General features: G+C 38.6%; 1 protein-coding gene across 8 annotated transcripts in view; it reads right to left on the bottom strand.

The window, feature by feature from the left end:
* Positions 1-19,646, bottom strand: part of IL17REL (interleukin 17 receptor E like) — a 47,207-nt gene that overhangs the window by 22,989 nt on the left and 4,572 nt on the right. For 7 of the 8 annotated variants that reach the window (XM_017746030.1, XM_017746032.1, XM_017746028.1 and 4 more), the window contains exon 2: positions 3,933-3,960. In XM_017746030.1, coding sequence (XP_017601519.1) covers positions 3,933-3,960 — 28 coding nt within the window. Of the gene's footprint in view, positions 1-2,644; positions 2,762-3,932; positions 3,961-19,646 lie in introns of those variants that run through there. The other variant, XM_017746035.1, reaches the window with a different exon arrangement.

Consider the following 19,646-nt stretch of genomic DNA (forward strand, 5'->3'; position numbering starts at 1 on the left):
TGGTGCAAATTTCTTGATCCAGGTTTATAACCTTGTAACTTCACCCATTCCCATGTCTGCACAGAAATGATTCAAGGGAAAGGCAACGTATGTAGACATATGTGGAAAGCTAGAGATAGATAGATTAGATAGATAGATAGATAGATAGATATTAGAAGCTGACAGTTCTTTACAAAGCATTCTATTCAGGTGTATTTCTCCATATCATTTGACAGTATTTATTTATTTTTGGGGGAAACTGTCATGACTTAGCTGAATTTTCTCCTTAGCTATTACAGCCTGAGGTATGATATCATCAGACGTCACAGGGTTGGAACTATCTCACGAGAATTCTAAGTCAACCTGGGTGCATAACTGGCATTGGATCACCATCAGGCAGATGCACAAACACAGGTTTAGGGGCTACTGTCCTGTCAGCAGAGATGTTGTCTTTGATCATAGTTTCTACTTTCAAACTGAGAACAAATATGTAATGCACTGAATAAAATGAAATTATGCTAACACTTTGGATTTTTTCCCATTAATTTTATGATAGATTATAAGAATTGCAAAATATGCTGCAAAACTCATTAATAATAATTTAAATGGATCATATCATGCATGAGGGTACTAGCTTTGAATTACAGTAAATACATGATACAAGGAAGACCTGACAGAAAATAATTTTCATTGTATAAATCATCACAGTATGAGACTCATTTCTGACTAATTCTCCAGTAAACTCCTACTTTATCATCTTTTAATCCTCCCTTAAGATATTTTCTTCTGGAACACACCCCATTTTCCTTTTCACACAAGTAGTTTTATCTATACCCCAAGAAGACACAAAGATGCATCTTGCTACACAAACCATCTGCTGAGTAAATCTTACCTAAATTTTGTGTTTATGAATAATAGCTGTAATTAGCCCTACATGAGAGAGGGATTGTTGCTTTAATAAAAGGTTCCTTAATTATGGACACATATAAGCCCAAGCATAAGGAAACCAAGGCTTATTATTCAGCATGTAGACATATCCTTGTACTTTTGCCATCAGCTCAACCACAGGAGATAATTTTTTTTAATCTGATGATTGATTTTATCTGATGATGCAGCAATCAACCTAGAACTGTCATGACAGAAAATCACACCTTATGTACAGTTGGATGATAGAAGCCAGAGCTGAGCAATGAATACGCAATAGAAATTATTAGATGGATAATTTGAAGCCTCAGGTAAGAAGATGGAATTGGAGAACAGCATGAAAAAAAAAAGGCAGAAAAAACCTATTCTAACAAGGCTGAGACAACACCCAATAGAAAATCCTAACTGTTCTTCATGTGATATGTCTTGCCTACAAGTATTGTAAGAATCTGAACTGCTTAAGGATACTAACAGTGCTAAATCTGTGAGCATCTCTAAAGCTTACTAGAATTGCTTCACTGGCACATCATTCCATGAGTATAAATGACAGTAGTATTTCTAACCTATTTGCATATGATTTACCACAGTATCTGCTGCATCTGTTCATTAGGATGATTCAACAAAATTCATCAACAAAGTAGATATGCCCTCCTACAATAACCGCATGGTGCACTTCAGTTAATAAGTGCCAAAATTCACTACTTGAAAGTACTTACAGCAATTATGAAATTGATTAAATTTCAGACTGACAGCCTCTCTTTCACAATAGATTGCAATGCACAGTAAATTAAAAGGGCTTCATGGTTATGTGTTGAGAAAACATTTCAAACTTTCAAAGATATCGAACAACATGGTGATTTACATGTGCCAAATGTGCCAAACACATTTTCTGAAAGTGTAAGTTTTTTTAAAATCATGGATATTTTTATATCCATGTATGGATATATTACAGTGAATTTCAAATACTACAGTAGTTCTTATGTGTTGCAGTGGGGATCCTGCAACATACATATATCAAACCAGGCGTCCCGTGGAAAGGAAATATATATGGACAGACAGATTCTTGATAGCTGTTTCAGAGATGTTTATTTCTCCAGCCGCATGGCCGGGGCTGTGCTCAGGAACTGTTCCAGTCACGGGACCAAGGGTCCTTCTGCCCGCGCAGGGAACACAAACCAACCCATGGGAACGAGGCTGAGCAGGGGCAGGGAAGCCCCGTGTCTGTGCCCTCAGGGCCCCTCTCCCAGGGCTACATGGCAGGGGAGGGACCCCAACACTTATGTACTACCTAACAGTCTAGAAGAGCAGGAGGAAGAAGACAGAGTCAAAGCCATATTGACAAATACTACTGATGTGGTGGTTGCAAATTTTAGGAAATAAAAAAGGTAAAAGAAATTACTTCTGCAAAGTCCTCTACTATAGAGTTAAGGTCTTTTAAGGTAATTTAACCTCAAATAACAAATAATTTAAAAAAATAATATAGACAGTGAAGTATGGAAAGGAGTGTACACCCACTGTTGCACAAGTGAATTAGTATGAAAACAAAAAAATGCTTTTTCATCATCCCTGTAAGGCTGAGTCATCCTACATGTTACTTGTGTTAAAGATAGCTGATAAGTGTTTTTCAGACAGCACTGAAAAACCTACAACTAGCTTCACATATATCATCTTCAAAGATATGGATCTTTAATTTACAAACCTTTCAGTGCCCTTCCAGTTATGAGTGAAACATCTAGCTTACCTGACATGCATCATCTGCATGTCCCTGCATCAGGGGTTGGACCAAATGACTCCCCAAGGTCCCTTCCAACCTCAGCCACGCGTTGTCTGTGATCTAAGCAACTCTGGCAGTCAACAGAGAGTGACAACCCCTCTTGCCTCCCTCCCAGAATATAAATCCCCTTGCCCTAAAATGGATGGAATGAATCACCACCTCGTGGTACCTATGAGTCTCCACTATCTAGATCTGCATTTGTGTAACACCCAGCACAGGTTTTTAACCAACAGAATTACAGGTGTTCTTCCCTTTGAGAAGAGGTTGAAGGGCTTGATTTTCTCAGCCTGTACTGCTCAAGGACATGAAGGCATGCTTCAGCTAGCAGGGCAGGGGTCAACACCCCTATTTCCTCTTCTACCTTCCACATAGTTTGTGCAACTACCAGCTCAGCTGCCTAATCCTAACAAGATTCATTCACAACCCTTGAACCAGTCACCAAAGGTTCCCTCTGCTCTCTGGCAGAAGACAAGAGACTTTCTGGTGGGACTTTTAACTGCATCCCCTCCATACTCATGTTCTTTCTCACCACCTTAACACTGGTCCCATAAATGCCATGCATTCTGAGTAAGGACTCGTGCCAGCTGACATTCAGCTAGGGGACTGTGACTGTTCTCTCAGGGGGAGACTGTGACTCTCCTCTCAGAGGGCACTGTGACTGTTCTGTCAGGGGGGGACTGTGACTCTCCTCTCAGAGGGCACTGTGACTGTTCTGTCAGGGGGGGACTGTGACTCTCCTCTCAGAGGGCACTGTGACTGTCCTCTCAGGAGGGTACTGTGACTGTACTCTCAGAGGGGACTGTGACTGTCTTCTCAAGTGGGGACTGTGACAGTCCTCTCAGCGGAAACTGGGACTGTCCTCTTAGGGGGGACTGTTTGTGACGCAGCTGCCTCATACTTCCCAGCAAATGACTGTGTGCAGTGGAGGAGTGACTGATGGAGGCTTCAGAGCTCAGGTAATTGAAGACCCTGTATTATTACTCTAGGCAATAATAATAATTAGAAGCAATAAAAACATGTGAAATGACTTACCAAGTCATTTCCTTCACTATGGTAAGGAAAATTATAAAGCAATTGTCATTATTAACCTATTATTTATCAAAACCTACCAATTTCCAATGTTTTTTACAAAAGAACTGGTGGTAAATACCCTGTCATGACAGTGATCTGATGTCACTAGGATAGTGGATTTAATATCTTTAATAAATTATCTTTAGAAACAAACACAGTAAAAATGTGAATAATGTATACTCACCAGAAGGTTTGCTTTTACAATGAATCCCCTGCAAACAGAAACAAAATATTATAAGAGCTGAGGTAATAATAAAAATAAATATTGCTCAATCATTGTACACAAGTAAACACACCTTAAACAGGTAAACATATTCATAGTCCACAACAGAAATAATTTTCAACATTTAAAAACAAAGAATTTCAAATACAGTGAAAAAGCACATCAGGGCTGCATATGACTGATACATATGGGGACACAAGATCAGCACTATCCTCATTTTCATGTATCCCTACTGAGGTGTGTAATTGTTCTAACAAGTATAACGGTTCCATCAAATAAAGGCATCATTTTATCAGGTATTGCCATTCCTACTGACCAAGAGTTTATTTATTACTTCATTGAACTCTACAACGGATTTGTTCGCACCAGAGCAAAGAAAGCCAATGATTTTATAATGGAAGATATCTAGAAAATTATTGAATATTATATGATTTTTAGAAGATCCCACTAGAAAGGAAGCATTATAGCAATTGAAAATGAAGTCTAGAAATAAGAATTTTTATTTCTGACATCTGGCTTAGAAGACTGAAAATCAAATTACTCAGCCACAGTACTTATTGTGTTCAAGGGAAAGTGTCTTTGTAAGATGCAATGTGAACCTGGCATTTAGATTTTGACAAGCTTCCAGCTATCTTTCAGACAGACTACATCCATTTTCCCAGTAAAATAAACATTTAACCACACACTAAAATTTTGTAGAGTACAAAAATAACAAATCTTACTTTGACTGCTATGCATGACATTCTAAAGAAAGGCTATTGCTTAGCCAGCAAATACTGTTTGCTGCTGTTCTGGCATTCAGGTTTCTGGCATAGCCCTTATACCAGTATTCTTTTGCATACAGAATGTATGTTCCCATTTTCTTTCCTTTAAAAGCAGTGTCCTGTTGACAGAGATACTTCTATCACACCCACAAAAGTAGCAAGCACTGCTTTGTCTCCTCTGCTCTCAAATGGGATGGTAGCTCTCAGTCCTTCAAAAACATTTTAGGATCGCGTCAACAAGCCAACTATCTGAGTTTTAGAGCCAGCAAAAGTCTTCTGGTGGACATTTAGAAGTTACTTGAATTGAAACACAGAGACTGCAGCCTGGGCAAGCATTAGCACATCATAAAATAACTATTGCTTGGTGTTCCAGGAAGCTTTCATCCACAGGGAATTCTGTGCTCCTCAGAAACAAAGCTGTAGGGCAAAAGCATATTATTTCTGCAGGTGAGAAATGGCAGCATGTTTGCTCCCCTGAGGCAGTTGCCTGGTGTACCCAAGGAGTGTGTCCTGTCCTTCATCACAGCTTTTCATTTAAGCTAAATAAGATCTCTTTTAAAGGAGGCCTTTAGAAAACCAGTGACCACTACCTAACCAGTATCAGTTCCCATTCTTCTGTCCTTTTGGCACTTCTATTTTTTAACACTCACTTTTGGACGTAAGTTATCATCTTTTACTATTGGCACCTTGTTACTATGACTCACAAAAACGCAAATGTGTAAAAGGTGGTATTTTAAACCACATTTTATAATAAGACAGGCATGGTAACATACTTTCATAGACTGAACATTACAAAAAATATTTGAGACGTTAAAGATATTGTTTTGGCTGCTCCTACAGCATAATACCTTGACACTCAAATTAAGGTCTGTTGCAACCAGACATGGGGTAATGGTTTTAAATTAAAAGAGAGTAGATTTAGATCAGACATAAGAAAATGTTTTACAGTGAGGGCAGTGAAACACTGGCACATGCTGTCCAGAGAGGTGGTGGATGATCCATCCCTGGAAACATTCAAAGCCAGGTTGAATGGGGCTCTGAGGACCCAGATCTGGTTGGAGCTATCCCTGCTCACTGCAGTGGAGATGGACTAGATGACCTTTAAAGTTCCCTTGCAAAACAAACCATTTTATGATTCTATAAAATAAACCAAACTTCTTTACATAACTGTTCTAAAACTGGGATAGTTCTATTTCAATGGTTTTATAATTTCCTCAAATCCCCATGAAAAACTGAAAATGGTAACAGATAAAACCTAATTTCTGCTGTATTACAGAAATGGTTGTTATTAATTACTTCTGACACCATCTCCCCAAAATAAGCTTCATTGGTAGTTTGGTGATGATCCCACTGCACATTCATCAATAGAAAGAAGACTATCATTTTCTGAATTATTCAGTGCAACACTAAGCCAATAAAAGTGGAACATGCCAGCTCATATAAAATTAGTGGACATTTAACTGCTGTTTCAAAGTCCTAATTTTGGATTATTTCTACTGAAATCCTGCAGAAGTATGCTGCAAGAAAACTTGAATTGACTCTCTTTACTCGAGGCTCTCTATGGCCCTAGGAGGTGGAATAGCCAAATATACAAAATGACTGCAAAAAATCAAGTGACTTAGGGAGCTCACTTTTTTGTTGAGAAAACCTAATTGCTGGATCAACTAATTTCTCAGTCATTACTTACTGGAAGAAATTAATCTCTCGTGAGGCTGATCATTCAGCAAATTACTTCCATATTTTTAACTTCCCATTTTGCAGCCAGACTGTTGAAAATATCTTGGTTAGGTAGCTTGACAGAGTACCCAATTGTCAGTCAAAATTTCTTAGAACAGCATCTTTAACTTCTCTAACCATTCTTTCTGGTTACAACCTTAGTGCAAAAAATGCATTAAAAAAAACCCAAGATCCTATTGAACTAAACAATTAAAAAATCTTACAAAAATCAGAGGATTCACCCTTTTAATTAGAGGTCATACCCCTGTTATGACACCTGAAAAATGAAAATTGTATGTAGAATAATTAAATTACATACATTGCAGGGGGAAAACCAAAACACCCACTTCTGTGGGGCTGTGGCATGACAAAGAACTGCTCTTATACTTTCTAGTCTATCCTAATTAATGTTTGGTTTTCAGTATTGCATAGAGGAATCCTATCATCTGAGCTCTTACATTTATTTTCTTGCCTTTTTCACAGGAAAGAAAGAAATGTCCTTCAGTGACTTTTGTTCTGGTAGGGAGATGGTTTGTCATCCTTGGGTACTTGGTTGTGTTCTGGGTGAGGAGTTGTTGGGAAGGCTTACATAAATAATCAAATATTTGCACAAACACTTGCCAGTTACAGCAACATTTGGTCACAGCCCAATTTCTTATTTTTTTAAAAAGTGTTTCTTTTTATTGTACAATACCAAGTGGGTGGGGGTGGTATTTTCTTTTACAATCATTTTGCAAAACAGTCCAAAGAGACCATTTGTCTGAAAGAATAACTCAAATGAATTAACCAAGTTCCTCTCCCACTTTCTATATCTTTTGTTTTCAGGAATTTTCAGTGATGAGTGCAATAGAAAAACATAACACACTAAAACCAGAATGGAAATTTTCTTCCCCTTTCACAAATGCCAAGGGCATCTTTTATGCAAAAAATAAGATCCTGAGCATGATGGCACATTTTACTCCTATACAAGGAGAATCTTTGATTCATATCTTCTTTGGCAAAGAGCCTAAGCAAAATATACTTACACAATGCAAAAACAGTTAGGGATTTTCCTATTTCTCTGGGGTTTTCCCCATTTGTGGTGTTACTCAACTGTAGCTAGAGGTTATCTGAACAGACAGCACCACCGTGAAGCATTCTGAATAGAAGATGTGGTGCCAACTTTTTAGCTAGCACAGCAACTTCTCCTCAATCTAAGGTAATTGTAATATCCCATTGTTCTGTCTAACGACTGTAGAGAAGAAAGTGAGATCAGCAGAGGAAGACTTGGATTAGGGGGCACAGAGAGTGTTATCATGAGTTAAAATTGCCAAGAAAAAGAAACAAAGATCAGATCTGCTTCCCATTTCCTTTCGTATCTCCAGGCACTAAATCAAGTGCAGAATTGTGGAAATTCTTTCCTGGATGTTCTGTCACGCAGGAAAGAGTCTGAGGAAATTTTGGTTTCACAGTCTACCTGTTAGTTCTGTTATACCTCGTTCAAAGAAGGGTTGGTGGCAGCTCTTCCACAATTCTGTAAGGAATAGTAAGAAGCCTGAAAATGCCTTAAAATGTATTCTTTTGTTGGGACTAGATTGTCAGACATTTAACATTCATTCATTAAGATAGCTACATTAAAGTCAGTGAATGTAGAACGAAGAGTTTTCCCCCCTTTTGAGAGATCTTCACTGGCAAAGCTATTAGCTACATTTCTAGTTTAGGTTCAGTTGTCAGAGAAGGCAGAGAGAAAGGAACATGACCATATTCTGATGTGTCCCTCTATTCCAACAATTTCTATTCTTTAACCATCGCTAAAAGCAAGCATGGGATTGTATGGATTTTTAGAACACAGGGAAAGGGTGGGTTTGCAATAATTGATGTTCAAATTTTATCCAAAAGGCCAATAAATATGATTAATTTAATCCTGTTCTTTCTTGATTTCCAGTTGAGAGACAATGCTCTGCAAAAATCCATCTCATTCTGCAGACAAATAGAAAGGGTGTCCCAGATCACTGGGTCTAGTCCCCTGATAACCACAGGTACCATATAATCTAATCCCTTTCAAAAACTGGTTAAGCATCATTTTAAAATCAGTCAGGCTTTCGTGTGCACTGCTGTGAGAGCCAAGGCTATTCCAGAAGCCCTGTTGTCTGCCAGCACCAAATCTTTTAATTTCTTTCATGAACACAGTAATGGTTAGCTTCTACTGATTTCTGATTGTGTTCATTATTGTTTCACTTAAATAGATGCTTTCCACCCTGGAAATCATGCAGAAAAGAAATAGGCACCCAAACTTATGGAAAAGCATTATTTTGGACTACTTTAAACTACAAAAACACCTGGATGCTGCTGGATTGTTTACAGAATGCTAAAAACAAAACATCTGAGACACACCTACACGTTACCCAGCTTCGAGTCTTTTCCCTGTGTGTTCTAAGCTGAATAAAAAACATCCCATCACATTTGTGCAGTGCTGAATCTGAGAGGATAATTGCTACTCAGAAGTGGGATATCAAGCTCAGGTTCAGTACAGTGCTAATGAGGTCATGCACTTTTTGGATGATAGTTGGCTTGAGTCCAGCAGAGCAAAGTAACTTCTGGCTGTGTTAACACTCTGTTGATGTGTTCTGAGCTCATCAACAACATGAAACAACCATGAACAAACAAGGAAGACATGATTGTGTTTACTGAAGTTTATTGGACACTCTCCAGTAAGACTTCATAGGGATCTCAAGCAGAGCCTATCACCGTCTTTGCACCATCTCCCATTTCACATGTAAATGCAAAGGTACAGACCGTGTCTTCCACAACCTGCTCCTTGTGACAAGGCCAACTCTTCCATCACAGCTTAGCAGTACTTCAGGAGCCCATGACCCTCAGCCCCCTTAGATTTTTGTCCTTCTGTTTACCTGCTACTTGTCAGGTATAACAGAGATTTCTGTTTTCCAGTCAGAATGCATTTCCTCCTGCTCTGTACTGATGCAGAGGAATCCTGTTCCCGTATTTTAACTACACCATTCCATATGTTATCAGGACTGCACATGGCATATAACATCTTCTGGCACTTGCAGTGGCTGCATGGCTGGATCCCTTTCCCTGAGCAGAACAATTGGAAGAGTTAGAAGCACAGTAATTTCACTCCTGGCAGTGACATACATTTACCCTGTAAGTGAATAGCCAGACAAAACAATATTGCTGGGAAGAATATTCCCCGCTCCTAATTTTTTTAAAGTAATTTTATTTAAAAGTAATGTTGAGATACAAAAAGGACCTACATATAAACCACTTGCTTTTAAGTTTATTGGACCAAAGGGAGCTATGACTGCCTGAAACAAAAGCTGCCTGTTCTATTGTATACTTCAGCTCCGGGACTAGAAGCAGAATTTGCTTGAAGCAACAGTATGCATTAACTTCTTTCTTTTAGAAATAAAAAGAACCAAACAAAAAAAACCCAACCAAAATTTGTCAATCATTTTGATGTCATGTTTCCTAAAATATTAATATAAGTTGTTAAGAAAACAGAATATCATACAATAGACACAGTAAAATTAAAATGTACTTTGACTGCCATACTCTCAGTTGGTATAAATCAGCACCATCCCATACACAATGTGTCAAAAATTTCAGACCACTCAACTACACAAAAGGAGAACTAATATACTAAGTCAGCACTTCTGGCATAACAATGAGACAGGGATACTCTGACACAACATTAATTATTTCAATGACTTACTGGAGGTCTCATACAGGGAATGATAAAATGGAATCAAAGAAATTTAGGGTGAAAGGGGTCTCTGAAGGTCACCAAGTCCAGCCTCCTGCTAGAAGCAGTACCATCACCAACACCAGATCATGTCAGCCATTATTTTGGCCATTTCCTGAAAAACTGGAAGACACAGATTCCACAAGCCCTCCAGACAACCATGGATAGCCTGTGCTTTGAGGTTAGGATGTTATAATGATCTCTGTAGCACAGAACAGGCTACAAGAAAAAAGATTCCTCAGCAACACTGACAGGACTGAGATTTGCAGTCTCAGTGGTGACTGAAACCAGTGGGCAGTGAGATTGCCATAGAACAGGAAACAAGGAGAAAAAGAAAGAAAAAAGCAAGAATTTAAGTGAAGATTATGAGAAGAGACCCTCCAGGACAGAATTGCTCCTCCTACTGCAGGAGACAGTAATTAATTCATTTGGAAATATGTATTTTTATTTTTGCCTGAAGATATTTTTCTATTCCAGTTACTGTCTTCTCATTTATCCTAACACCATTGCTCAGAAAAAAGAGGAGATGTACGGCAGGCCTGGTTTTCCAGTGTTCTGGCATACACAGCAAAGCCCTCACTGTTTTGCTTTAGGCAACTATTCTTTATATATGTCTAGAGTCAGTCCCAGGAGTAGTGCTCAGTGTTCAGCTTTACACTGTCAAATTTATAAATGAAAAATGCCACACTGCTCACATTCAGAAATTGTGGGTGAGACACATTCCGCTGATTTGGATGAACTTTGAAGCTGATGCAAGTGGGGATACATTTTTTTGCCTGTTGTGGTGGGTTGCCCCTGGCTGGATGCCAGGTGCCCACCAAAGACACTCTGTCACTCCCTTCCACCACTGGACAGGGAATAAAAAATTTAACAAAAGGCTTCTGGTTTGAGATAAGGACAGGGAGAGATCACCCAGCAGTTACCATCACAGGCAAAACAGACGCAGCTTGGGGAAATTAGTTTAATTTATTGACAATTAAAATCAGAGTAAGTTAATGAGAAAATAAAAAACAAACCATAAAGCATCTTCCTCCCATCCCTCTCTTCTTTATGGGCACAACTTCACTTCTGATTTGCCCACCCCCTCCCCTTCAGCAGGGCAGGGGAACAAGGAATGGGGGCTGCAGTCAGTTCATCACACATCACATCATCATTGTCTCTGCGTTCCTTCCTCCTCAGGGAGAGGACTACTTATACTCTTTCTCCTTCCCCTGCTCCAGCAAGGGGTCCCTCCCACAGGAGACAGACCTCCACGAACTTCTCCAAGATGATTCCTTCCCATGGGCTGCTGTTCTTCATGAACTTTTCCAGAGTGGATCCCTTCCTCAAGGTGCAGTCCTTCAGGAACAGACTGCTCCAGTGTGGGTCCCTCACAGAGGCACAAATCCTGCCAGCAAACCTGCTCTGGTGTGGCACCTCTCTGCACAGGCCACAGGTCCTGCCAGGAGCCTGCTCCACCACAGGCTTCCCACAGGGTCCCAACCTCCTTCAGGCATCCACCTGCTCCATCACGTGACAACAGAAAGCTGATATCCCAGAGGTGCTACCATCATCACTGATGGTCTTGACCTTGGCCAGCAGTGGGTCTGTCTTGGAGCTGGCTGGCAGCTTCTCACAGAAGCCACCCTACCCCAGCTACCAAAACTTCACAAACCAAACACACCTATGCAAACAGTTTTGCCCGTGAAGTCACATCATTCCCAAGTAAGGCAATTTCTCTGTGAGTTTTGCATTATTAGTGGGTAGTGACATAAAGCCAAAGTTGTCAGCCATTTTCAAAAGGATTAAGTCAGCCAAATTTTAAAGGAGGACTTAAGTACCTGAAATATAATTTAAGAAAACTGGTAATCTCAGCTCCCATCAAAATGATGTTTCTCCCTCTTCTCCTTAAACAGAAGAAAATTTCAAGTCTAAATAATCCTGGAACTACCCCTGATTATAGCCCTTCCAAATGAGAAGTATTTTTTAACGTTGACTTTGGTTTCATTCTAGCCTTAGCTTGTTATATTGTTGTGTAAGGGTGTAAGGCCATACAAATGTTCGCACAGGACATCGTACAAGCCATGGTAGTACACTCTCAGATGACAGTCCTGGGAGGCTTCTCTATTCCTGCCTGGTGCCACAGCATCAGTACAGGAAATTCTTCTATTAAAGACAATGCTAAACATGCCTGACTTGCTCTAATAGTGAGTTACAGAAACACTCTAGCCACAGAAAAATGAGGGAAGTCTTAGAGTGTGAAGGTTTTTGCAGCTGTACTCTTGAAAATTTTTGAGAGACGACTATTTCCTGGCTATTCATATTTGTGTTATTAGGGTGTCTGAAAGTCCGAATCCTACATCAGAAACCCTATACCAGAATTCCTACATACATGTCTTTGCTGTCTTATCAGGAGCAACAAAAGCCAAAAACACCTTTCCCTGAAAGAACGAGTAATGTGAGTACATGAGAAAATAAAAAATTCAAGATTTGCTGTGTAGAGAAGCCCTACTGAAAAAATCTAGTGTGTATTGTAGATGAAACATTTGCAGTGTGAGATAAGTGATAGAGAGAAGCTAATTATGTATAAATTTGGGAAATTTAAAGAGAAATAAATCATATAAAATACCAAAAAAAAATCATTTGAAAAGTCATTACATACATCTATTCCTCAAATTTTTTACTGTTAATCATAATTTTGTTGGGGGGACGGGAAAGGGGGAACAAATTGTGGAATAATCAGATCATTTATATAATGTAACCTTATACTGTAGTTGCTAAACTTAGCACAGGGCAATTAAAGGAGGCAGAGGTCCAAGAGAAGGGCTTCCAAAGAAGCAGGATCCTACCAACTTCACAATGGCAGCATTGTATCATCTGACTCTACTGATCACACTGTAGTCCCTGGAAGCAGCAGTAATTCCTGGGCATGGCCTCAGCTGAATAAACCCATCAGTGTTTAGTACTTTCATATGCTGCTTCACACTGTGCCTCATTTCTAATGATAGCACTTACTGAAAAACACCTATGCCATACATTTGCTTAAAAATTGTATGTGATTTTTGACCTCTAAGTTGCAGAGAAAATAAGCTACAAAGGCTGACTGAGTAGGCACACGATCTGACCATGCTCTAAAAATTATTCTATTGTATCATATATAAACAAAATACATCAAAAATAAGAGGGAAAAAACTCCAAAGAACACATATTACTGATCAAAACTAAGCATGAATCATCACACTACAGTGATAACTGCAATTATGAAAAAATTATACCAAAATTCAAAAAGCAATGGAAAAAACTCATTGCAGTCGCAGAAAAAAAAGAACAGCAGGTCAGGGAGATGAGGAAGTTGGAAAAAGATGAAGGAAGTTTGCATATGTAGGGATGAAAGGGAAAAACAAAACTGGAGGCAGTGAAAATCTTAACTGCAATAAATTCTATTTCCTCAAAGTTTTTCCAAGGAAAGACAATGAATGCACCTCTAGTACTGTACAGCATTGTTTATGTGATTCATACTCTCTGAAAATATGCAGACAAGTAGAGGCAATAGCAAGACAATCAGTTTTCCAGAAATTATTGAAATTTACCACACTTATTCAAAGCAACTATGTTGAAACATTTCCTTGCAAGAGAAAGACCCACAAGTAATTTGCAAATTAAAACTAAAACTCTCTTCATTTTTGCATAGACACTTCCTGAATGAGATTGAATGTCCCATATGGTTTTCATGGTGAGTCCTATATTTTGCATGCTGGAAGGATGGGATGTGCCATAGAGCAAAACAGGTCTTTGGCTCTGCTGACTGTTTCAAAGGAATAAGTCAAATATGATTTGAAAGACCATCTGTAGAGCCCACAAAAGAGAAGAGGATGAATGAATGAAAGAAATCAGAGACACTTGTCTTAGAAGAAAACTCAAGATATCATCTACTCTGCATTTCTGCGTTAGGAAGAATGACCTTTATGTGAGACATATGTGAGCTACATTAAACATAGCTATAGTTTCTTAGTGTGTGTGGAGATCTCTATAAGCTCCACAGGCAATCTATCCCAGTGCTCAGCATCATTAGTTACTATGACTTTCCAGTTTATTCATGACCTCAGAAAATTCTGGCCCAGTGAATTCCTATGGTTGTGAATGCAGGGGTAGTGCTATGATGTGTCTGTATTACATCTGAGCATACATGAATTTACTGGTTCTGTGATCATTCCTAGCCAAGCAGACCAGAGTTGATCTGGAACTTCCTCAGCAACACACTGCAGTTTGGGGCATACTTTCTGGTTTGTATTTTTAAGATGGCAAATAACTTCCTGGTTTTCAAAAAATAGCCTATAAATGTTAACAAAATCAGAAAAAAAAAAGTTTTACAAGGAAATATATTTTTCTGACATTATGAAAACTACTATGTCTGTAACAGTCTGCGAAAACTAAATCTGTAACAGGTTGGTATATAAAACCTAGGGATCTTGTGGGGATAATGGTAACAAAACTCATAGAACTTCAAATGTGGGATCCTAGTTTGAACAACCACTGAGCCACAACACAGCACACAGAAATTTATGGCTTCCAAAAACCAATGCATTTTCAGGCAGAGATAGGAGGAAAAACATTTCTTAGGTCTAAATCTATCTATCTATCTACCTACCTATCTTTCCATCCATCCATCACCAAAGCCTAGCATTTCAATGCTGAGCCAAAAAGCCAGGAGAGTATCCAAACCTATCCTTAGAAAGAAGTGTTTTAAGCCTCTTTTTGGTCCTTCTCATTTTTGATCATCCCTGGTTCTCTTGCATGCGCAGGCACTCTGGCAGGAGAGGAAGAATGGAATAGTATAAACAGACATGACAATGTAACAGGTACAGCACTGCCAGCTCCACAAAAGTACAAATTAAACTATTTCTAGACCTTACTGCAAGAATTCCAGCTAGGTCACACCACATGGTCTCATTAAAGTTATTACCACTCCTAAAAAACCTGTCCCACCCAGATTTGATCAAATCACAAGTAGTTTTCCAACTGCAAAGCAGTCAGACAGCTGTGGAAAGCACCTACTTCCAAGTCTCAATACCCACTACTTAGTTTTGGGTCCAAATGGAGCCGAAGGATAGATCAGATTCCTAAGAATAGGGCTGAGAGAGATTTGTGAGCTAAAATTCACTGCTAATAATAAAGGCCAGCTGCTCCCATCTTCTGCTGACCTTGCTTATATATCCCTTTTTGGGTTTTTTAAATATGTGTCTCCTGCTATGGGTATTGATTGCACGGAACTGATGCTGATATCTCATGGTGAAGCTTCTAGTGCTGCCTTGTTTTAGTTCCAAGACACTTTGTCAGCTCCAGTTCCAACACCTGTTAAGTCTGCACCTCCAGCTTTCACGACTGCTTGTATTCTGCTCTTGCTATTCCAGTGGCTAGTCTCTTTCCAGACCTTACAACCTTTTTCCAGAGTTCCTGAGGAAGAGAGAAGGGAAAAAGCACAAAATCTACCATTGAATTTTTTGCTAGATCTGAATTGCAGAGCTTTCTCCATCTCCACCTCTCTTACAGGAGCTGGTGGTACATGCTGTAACATTGAGGAACACTGCAGTAAGTCCCTGTTTGTACCTGTCACAGGCTGTTTCCTTTTCAGGGGGTGAGGAAATGTGACAGCACCCAACCAGTGACATAGGACACAACAGAAAGCTGTCTTATGTCATTGCCAAGCTATTTTTGACTGAAAGAGCAAATGTGAAACACAGTCCAAGAGATAAGCCACCCAAATTTGCTAAACTGCTGCTCTCCTAAGTACCAGCAGAGAAGGCAAGCAAGGAGATCTAAGCAAATGGGTTAGTATCACTCTAATACAATGACTCAAAATGACTGAGCCCCTTAAGTATGACTGTTTTGATGAATGAGTACGTAACTCTTAATTATAATTTTCAAAGCAGTTAATGAAAACATATAATTAAGACACACCACACAGGAAGGTCAGCGCTCTTTTATATTTGTGAAAACCAGAGAAATGAAATGACTTGAAGAGGGCCACACAAGTGAGTCGATGACAGGCAGGGAGGTAGACCCCAGGCTTTCCATCTAGGGCATGCTCTGGTGGATTGTACTGCACCTCAGCAAATATTAGCAGAGGATATGTTTTATATATTTATGCATCTCCTTCAGTCATCAGGTATATCAGTGCATACAAAAAAAAGTGTGTTGAATCATATTCCTGTGACGGGATTTCATGGTGTATCTCTCTCACTCACCCAGAGGAAGTCAGGTCTCTGATCAGTCTCTTTAGACATTTTCCATGTCTAAAATCATGTTTTCAATCAGACTTTAGAGGACAAATGAATTATGTCGCTTACATTATCATGTCTTTTCTAAAGGCCTGGGATCACTTTTAAAATATAAATTGCTTAATAATGAACAAAGAATACCAATTTATGTCAGCTGACTTTGTGGCCTAAGGGCCATACTATATCACTGGTTTTGCAGTATGTAATATTCAGCAAGAATGGACTGATCCATGCTATAAATATCCAGTAAAGAAACACCACACATTTTGATTATGAATAGCAGGAACAAGCAGCAGTTTTATCAAGAATTTGCTGCCAATAACCTTTATAATTAAAGGGAAATCCCAGATTCAGTTTAGGGTTTCCTTCTTTAGCCACAGACTTTGGAAGCATTACTGCATTAAATAGCAGACAACACAAATACTATTTCATCGTTTTCTGGGGATTGTTTTTTAAATGCAGTGCTCTTGATCTTTACCAGCTGTTGAATCAAATTTGGCATAAGCCTATTTCTTTGTGTACAGCTTGCAAACAATGTGGATTGTAAAATGAGTAGGGCACAAACCCAATTCCAATTGCAGGCTGGGATTCCCCTATGCTTTCACAAGGAAACTTGGTTGATAACTGTGTTTGCTATTGGGTGGGGCATGGGGAACATGCCCACATCATTTAAACTTTGAATACTAGAGTATCACGTGAGCTCTAAAGCCAAGCTCTTAAAATAAAAGAGAAAAAATCATAACATGCAATAAAAGCTTAGTCGTTCATTTGCCATCATTCAACCCACAGCTCCATATTTTTCATGCTCTTTAAAATTCCATGTAATACTGGCATAAACATCCAATGTTCTTTTATTTTTTTCCTTTCCTGTACTGAACAGATGCACAGGTTGTGTTACAGTAATGAAACCTGAACAGTGCCTTATACAAGGCAATGCAAGGATATCTCTCTGAATACCCATGGTAAACCAAGAATGATTCATAAAGGTGTGATAAGATTCAAAATCTAAACAGTTCAAGGCAGGTGCTTTGCAAGTCATATGCCTCAAAATAGTTATATCACTATTTCCCTCTTAAGTACAGCCAGTGCTTTACTCCGATAAGGAGTACCCACGGAGGTCAAAACTGCTCACAAATATCCAGTGGACACAGACACACTAAAATCTAGTCTACTGGTCAAACTCAACAGTTTCAGTTATTAAACCTGCTAAAAACCTTCTGACAATACCCACAGTTTGAAAAATGCAGAAAAATGCTAATTAATTGCTTTTCATCCCCCTATTGCTTTATGAAAAACCACACAGCCTCAAGTTTGAATGCAAAAGAGAAATTTACTGTACCAACTTTAGGAAAAATTCACAAGAAAAAAACATAATTTTCTGTAATATTCACTTGTAAAAACAGCAGCTGCAGAAATCTCTGATAATTTTAAAATTACAGTGTCTCATTATCACATTAAGGAAATTGCTAGAAACAAGTCATTGGTTCTCTACTTTGTGACTTGATGTGCCGTAGCAGAAGGCAGCACACACATATTTCACACAGACAAACTGTAACCCCTGACTAGTACCCCTATGAGGAACACTGAGTTACTCATCATGGGGAAGATTGACTGCTCCCTTTTAGAATAATTCCTGAATTGGACTGAGCCCACAAATCATGGTCAGTTATGCAGAGAATTTGAAGTTACTTTCAAAGGAAAAGGAAAAGTAGTTTCCTCTAACAAGCCAGTCATGAGACCCTAAAGTTCATTTAGTTAAAATGCTTTGCACTAGATTGAAAATGCTATGCTGGCAGTAATTTATCCTGTTGGGATCATTATTTTTCCCTCTGAGAAAACATTTTTGTCATTAATGTATTCAAGATTCTACTGAATACAACTAGCAGAAACATCACATACAGCACATGAACTGAGTCCTGTCCCTAATATCACAAATGATTGATTGATTGATTGATTCCATTATACTGGAAACAATGTATTTCCGCTGCAAATAAGACCTTTCTCAGTTAATCAATCTTCATTATTGGAAAAAGTGTAAGACAGACTCTTGATGGCAAAGAAAGGGATCCAGTCTGCCAAACCTCAGGGTTGTGTCTATATCATAGGCAATTAGTGAATCAGTCTTGGTAACATACATACCTAAGGTCTGACAGAGAAAGATACCTGTTAAGGTCCCCAGAGGTAAATTCTGTCCCCTAGATTGAAACTCATCAAAAAATGTTGGTATTGATTTTTACACGCTGAGTCCCATAGTCCTACACTCTTTAGAGGGATAAATTAGAATGGTAAATCATTTCTATTTTAAACTCTCATTGCAGCGGACCAATGAGCATAAATTATTTAAAATAGATGTGTATTTGCATTCACGAACCTAAGTACATAAAAATTCTTTAAAAGTGTTCAGGTACATCTAGATATTAATCTCTTATGGCTATACGATTCTAAGAACATCTAAATAGATATAGACTACAGAATTTGAATACAGGAACATTAACTATAATACATGAATATTTAAATATAGAGAGGGCTTTTTTTGCTCAGTCTCGTATTTTATAAGCATCTTTATTCCTACTGTTTTTCTAGGCCACACATATAAAATATATAAAAATTGCTATAATATGAATTAGCTTAATATCTGAGTAGCACCACCACATTTAAACAATCTTTAGAATGTCTCACTGCCTGTCCTAAATACTGACATCTTCAAGCAGTGTATACAGACAGCCAGATTCCTTCATACTATCAATTTCACTTCTCTGTAGCTAGTACACAGTTATCATCCCCCACTAAGACCAAAAGTCAGATTGCCTATATAATCCTTTTTTAAAAATTTCTCTTTCAATGTACTCTATGCTTACAATTTCAGAATGCCAAGAGGAGCAGAGTATCTCCATACTGCCCCTTTGCGGGGATAGTTGGAATCATACAAAATCCAAAGCTATTAAAGAGATGGTATGGTTCACACTCCTTTCATGCACATACAGAAGTCATTAAATTTGATACTGAAGTTACATTCAACCCACAAAATGAAAAACACGTTTTACTCTTTCTCACGCTTAATTCATTTATTCACAGGAAAGTCAGTGTTTCAAATATTCCTAACATAATTAGGAATTTCTGAAACCTCCCATTCCTCCCTCTCTCATCTCTTTGGCACCACTGCTGTTGTAAAAACTGACTCTGAAAAAGTAGTGGA

Source organism: Corvus brachyrhynchos, unplaced genomic scaffold (genome assembly GCF_000691975.1).
Source record: "Corvus brachyrhynchos isolate BGI_N302 unplaced genomic scaffold, ASM69197v1 scaffold239, whole genome shotgun sequence".
Taxonomy (NCBI): Eukaryota; Metazoa; Chordata; class Aves; order Passeriformes; family Corvidae; genus Corvus; species Corvus brachyrhynchos.